General features: G+C 42.7%; 1 protein-coding gene across 1 annotated transcript in view; it reads left to right on the top strand.

Moving 5' to 3' along the window:
* LOC310739440 (uncharacterized protein) overlaps positions 1–6,000 on the top strand; it is a 30,270-nt gene that overhangs the window by 22,407 nt on the left and 1,863 nt on the right. Inside the window, exons 34-45 of the mRNA XM_083565367.1 lie at positions 1–142; positions 327–548; positions 974–1,143; positions 1,364–1,434; positions 1,539–1,639; positions 1,756–1,875; positions 2,649–2,792; positions 3,342–3,496; positions 3,816–3,915; positions 4,015–4,250; positions 4,479–4,668; positions 5,440–5,691. The exon at positions 1–142 is cut by the window's left edge and continues 33 nt beyond it. Of these exons, the coding sequence (XP_083421493.1) occupies positions 1–142; positions 327–548; positions 974–1,143; positions 1,364–1,434; positions 1,539–1,639; positions 1,756–1,875; positions 2,649–2,792; positions 3,342–3,496; positions 3,816–3,915; positions 4,015–4,250; positions 4,479–4,668; positions 5,440–5,691 (1,903 nt within the window). The remainder of the gene's footprint in view (positions 143–326; positions 549–973; positions 1,144–1,363; positions 1,435–1,538; positions 1,640–1,755; positions 1,876–2,648; positions 2,793–3,341; positions 3,497–3,815; positions 3,916–4,014; positions 4,251–4,478; positions 4,669–5,439; positions 5,692–6,000) is intronic.

Raw genomic sequence — 6,000 nt, 5'->3', positions numbered from 1 at the left:
TGGGCTGATGCTCGAGAGGACTGTTTGTCCCGTGGAGCCGACTTAGTCAGCATTCATAATGTAGAAGAGGAAAGGTTTATAGCTGACTACACCAAAGGGAAGACGCAGTGGATTGGTTTAAGCCAAGAGCCCACAGCTGGAGGTGCGTCACAATTTCTACACTTTTCTTACTCTGCATTTGACCTCCATTCCAACATCTAACCAACAACATTTATTCCCTAATCATTACTACACATATTAGATTCCTTCACGTAATTGTGGATAACAGAAATTTCCCAGACATTCAGTGTATGTTGAATTGAAAACCTTGCACTTTGTGATCGCAGGTTACCACTGGAGCGACGGTTCGCCTGTCACTCACACCAACTGGGATAATGGCGAGCCGAACGATCATGGCGGCCGGGAGAATTGCGTGGAGATGATCACCACGATCAATGGCACATCCTTCTGGAATGACCAGACCTGCGATGCCCCTCAGGATTGGGTGTGCATGATCGCCAAGGGAAAGACGCCACTAATCCCCCCTGTGCCTCCGCCACCTATACCAGGTAACCACAAAAATGGCTAGCCAATCAGATTTTAAATAAGATATCCCTCTTGCCAATGAGATTTAAAAAAAAACATGCTTCCAATCAGGTTTAAAATAATCTTCTGCCCAATCAGATGTTAGATAGAATAGCCCTCTGCCCAATTGCCCAGTCAGGTTTAGGTTAAGGTAACCCTCTACCCAGTCAAGTGCAAGAGAACATGCTGTCCAATAAGATTTAAGAGAATCTGCTGCCCAATCAGGTTTAAGATCAAATGACCCTCTGCCCAATTAGACTTAAGCCTCTGCTCATTTAGGTTTCAGAGAATCATCTGCCCAATCAGATTTAAAAATTCACTAGCTCTCTGCTATAACAGATGTATAACACTTTTTGTGTTTGTGGACATTAGTAATAAGATGTTATGGTCTCTGCGTCTCACTCTGCAGCCCCTGACTGTGGAGACAATCCCGGCTGGAGGAAGAACAATGGCCTCTGCTATTACTACAATGACACAGACATTGTGGACTTCCACACGGCTCTTGCCAGGTGCTATGCTGAGAAAGCACTGCTCGCCTCCATCCTGGACCAGCAGGAGCAGACGTATGTTGTGTCCATGGTAGGGTCACAACCTTCTGTGGTAAACTGTAGAGAGCGATTTTTGGGGCTTGGGTCTCGTTTTTATCCACCAAAGGGTCAGAACGTTTGAACCCTAAAAGCTAGGAAACTCTTTCTTGGGTAGAGTCTCTTTGTTATCAATTTCTGCCTAATGAGATTTTCCACAATCGTGGATTTTATTAATAATATTATAAAACAAGCTCATGTGAAACCTGTCGCAGGTTGGAACAGGAAAAATTGACGCAGCGTGGATCGGGTTGCGGATGTTTGGAGTCGTAGGAGGAGAGTTTCTGTAAGTCTGTTCTTCCTTTTTCTTCGTGTTCTATGTACAAAACCATAGAGTGTGTTCCAGATGTTTCCAGGTGTTAGAGGTAATTCCTGTGTTTGTGCACTCAGGTGGGTAGACGGGTCTCCGGTCACCTACGTGCACTGGGCTCCAGGAGAACCTAACAACGCTGGTGGAGAGGAACAGTGTGTGCAGATGAAGAGATATCCAGGTACCTTCATCTATGCACTCTTTTAACCTCCTGAAGCATCTACATCAGTGAGAAGTTATCTGTTTGTCGTATATTTTATTTTTATCACGTTAGCATTTTTTGTCGTCATGGTTTAGGCACGTGGAACGACGTGAACTGCGGGCGGGCCATCGCAGGTTACGTGTGTAAGAAATTGCCTGGAGATCATCACACTCCTCCTCCTCCTACCCCTGCATGGGAAGGAAACTGCCCTGATGGTAAACTTCATAAATCGGATATTCATTAGCCAGCCTTGATTGCGTAGTGTTGTCACGATACCAAAATTCTGACTACGATACGGTTATCATGATATCAATACCAAATTGATACTATGGTAAAAAAAAAAAAACAGGAAAAGTAATTGAATAATGAACTGTTTTTATTTAATAATAAACACCCAGTGTAATAAAAAACAATTCGGCAATGTGCCAATCTGCCTAAACACTGCCCCCATAGTCAAACATTTGGAATTACATCAGTCGCTCTTAAAGTACTGGTACAAAAAAAAGAGGAATCGTATCATTTTTTAAAGCAGAGTATCGCGATACCTTTCTAATATATCGTGCAACATTAGGTGTGTAAAAGCTTGAGTGAAACCCAGTTTCCTGGAACCTGACGAGGTCATGGGTGAACGTTTCTGGCTGTGAGATTGTAAAATTGTATTGTTAGGTTAATGTCAAGATCAAATAAAATAGGAGGGTTTTATAACCTGTATGGAGCCATATTTACATCCATATTACTTCTAGCTATAATTTAGACTTCAGATTTTAGAGGGTAAGGCAAAGAGGGCTGACATTATACACATTGGATCCTCAACTACAAAATATAAGTGGAAGTGAAAATGTTATCTACAAACAGAAACGATAAAAAAATATAAAAAAATTAAATAAAACTTCGAAGCTCTTCAAACAATGAACAGGTCTTGAGCCTTTGGCTACTTTTGCAATAGATTAATAAAGTTTGTGCAAAAATGTTTTGCTGTTGTTTTCAGGGTGGCTGCGATTTCATAACAAGTGCTACATGATCAGAGGAAGGCATTCGCACCAAGAAGAAAGAGCCAACTGGACTTATGCGCGAGACTGGTGCAAGAAACAGGGTGGAGACCTCGCTGTCATCGACGACATCATCGAAAACGGCAAGTGTCCCAATCAAGAACCCTCGTTATCATATATGGAACGTTGTGTATCCGTTGCGTTTAATGTTTAAATAAGGAACATTGTCTCTGAATTCTCACTTCTGATTGGTCAAAGGAACAATGTCTCTGAATTCTCACTCCTGATTGGTCAAAGAAAACAGTGTCTCTAAATTCTTACTCCTGATTGGTCAAAGAAAACAGTGTCTCTGAATTCTTACTCCTGATTGGTCAAAGTAAACAGTGTCTCTGAATTCTCACTCCTGATTGGTCAGAGGTTGTTGATGGGGAAAGTGGTATCTCGGTGGTTAAGGCTCTGGGTTACTGGTTGGGGGTTCAAGCCTCAGTATCATCAAGCTGCCTTTCTTGGGGCCCTTAAACAAGACCCTTAACCCTCTGTGCTCCAGGGGTGCTGTATCATCTCTGAACCCAGCTTCCTAACATCGCTGGGAAATGTGAAGGAAAGATTTCACTGTAAAGTACATTTGACAAAAGCCCCTTTGATGTTTAATATTTCGCTGAGGTTTGACGTGTGTCCGTGTCTCTGCCCAGAATTCGTGGCCAGTTACCTGAGAGACGTGAGCCATGCGACGTGGATCGGATTGTCCGATCGGCTTCACGAGGGAAAGTTTGCTTGGAGTGATGGAGTGAGTCCCGTCCTGTTTACCAACTGGGCTGAGAAGGAACCCAACAACAACAACGGAGAGGTAAAGCTTTTTTTCACAATGCACCTTTTTGGGCTGAATCTAGGAACTTTGATTAGCATTAGATTCTAAAAAACAAAGCCTTTATGTCGGGGGATCAGTAGGAGTTTGGTCTTTAAAGTGAGTATAAAGTGCGATTGCATTGTCAGTGTGTTGCAGTCGTGTCACACTGAAATGTAGTCACATCAATCCCTAAACCACTCCCACACACATACGCATCATTTATCATTTTTTCAAGGAAAAATCCTTGTTATAAAAAAAAGCGCATACTCAAAGAAGAGTTTCTTGAAGATTGATCTTTGACCCATGGCTTCTGTTTCAGGAGCATTGCGTGTCTATGAGTCATAACCACCGAGTGACAGGTCGCTGGAACGACGAGAAGTGCGAAGAGAAAAGGAGCTGGGTGTGCTACAAGAAGAAATGTGAAAATATTTATATATTTTTTTTTTAATGTAAGTGTCAATTTGATGCGTTTTTCTGCTGGAGTAACTCTGTGTCTTGCTCATGTTGTGGTTCCACAGCCAGCAGTCTTCCTCCTCCAGCTCCCACAAGCAGCCCCTGTCACTCAGACTACATCTCCTGGTACAAGAACTGCTATAAGCTGGTGTCGGAGCCGAAGCCGTGGGAGGAGGCGCAGGACGCTTGTGTAAAGGAAGGAGGAAACCTGGCTAGTGTAGACATGAGCTACGACCAGGCCTTCATCTCTGCAGTGCTGCAGCAGAACAAGCAGGACACCTGGATCGGCCTGAGACGCAAAGTACACACACCGCTTTATTTATTCAACAATGTTAGAGAAACAGTTTCAGGACATGATGTGCAAAAGGTTACCAAAGATGAATAATGTTCTTATATAATATATATTCAAATTGAGTTTTTTTTTTATTCGTTCATTTAACACCACAGACAGGGGGCGCATGACCTATGTTAGATGCAACTCATCTATAAAACTTTAAACTAACAGTGATTTATGGAAACTTGTTTTCAGGAGAATGAGGGAACGTACCGGTGGTCCGACGGATGGCCGGTGTTCTACACACACTGGGGTCCAGGAGAGCCGACCAATCACGAAGGAGAGGGCTGTGTGAGCATGCACGGCCGATCCCACTTCATCCAGGGCACGTGGAACGACACGGATTGCAAAATCGCTAAGCCGTACCTCTGCAAGATCTCACACGGTACTGACCAGGAATCTGCATCTCCATAACTGAGGCCGATGCGATTTCCATCTCGAAGCATAACCAAATGATAGCATAAATTAAAGATACATATGAAGTAGCTACTGATGCGATACGATTCCCCCTGATTATGATGCAGTGCGATAGGATTCTGATTCGATTCAATGCACTGTGATTTAACGAAAAAAAATATGATGCTCTGCAATTCAGTATGTTGCAGATAAATCACTTTTATTTCTTCAGTTCAGACAGACAAAATCATCAATTTACTTCAGGGCCTTCTGACTTCATACGCATGTCCCCTTTCACACACGCCTTTGTAGTGCAAAAAAAGAAAGAAAAAAGATTAAATAAGCCCAGATGTTCTTTTTCTATTGTGTCTGCAGGAGGTTACAGCTCTACCTCTGCCATGTTAATCTGTGTTGCGACACTTCGTATGCATGAAACAAGAAGAAATCTACCTAGAAAATATTGGTCACAAATGAACTGTGACTATATAATAAAAGTATAGCACATCTACTAATAATTATACAGAAATAGTTCAAATATGTTCAAAAAGATGTATCGTGATACAACAGCCAACTTGTATCCGATGCACAGCTTTTAAAATCTGACTGCTACATGCTATGTAACAGAATAGGTAGCTATGTGGTATGAAATAATTTAAATTTAAAGAATAATAATATCTTGGAAAGTGTAATGGTTTTCACTCTAAAGTTTTATATTTTCAACACGACCTACTAACAATTCCATGTCTTTCTGTATATCCAGAGCCTCCTCCCCCGACTCCGCCTCCTGGGGACGGAGAGTGTTTGCCGTACTGGCAGGCGTACGGAAGTTACTGCTACATCGTGTATAACGATAAGCAAGGTCGCTCCTGGCCCGAAGCGCGACACTTCTGCCAGCTGATCTCAGAGACTGACTTGGCGTCTGTGCACAGCAGAGCTGAGGTGGAGTTTCTCACCAGCATCAACAACACTGGACTTCACCACTTATGGCTCGGCCTCTCCAGGGACATCTCATGTACGCCGTATTTCTGTGTTAAAGCGATAGAGAAGAAGAATATTCTGGTTCAGATATTGAAAAATGCTAACACAGAAAAGGTAGCGAATGCAGGTTGCATTAGCAGATGTGGGAGGAGTCAATTCATGCTTTAGTCAAGCTTTGAAGTGAGACAATTGATAGTCATGTGGGCGGAGTTATGGGATTCCATTTAAGCTTTGAAGTGAGACAAGTGATGGGAATGTAGGTGGAGTTATGGGGTTCTAGTTAAGCTTTGAAGTGAGACAATTGATAGTCATGTGGGTGGAGTTATGGGGTTTTAGTTAAGCT

This window comes from Silurus aristotelis (assembly GCF_946808225.1).
Source record: "Silurus aristotelis genome assembly, chromosome: 16".
Taxonomy (NCBI): Eukaryota; Metazoa; Chordata; class Actinopteri; order Siluriformes; family Siluridae; genus Silurus; species Silurus aristotelis.
Note: the sequence above shows the minus strand (reverse complement) of the source record. Positions and strands in the feature narration are given on the sequence as shown.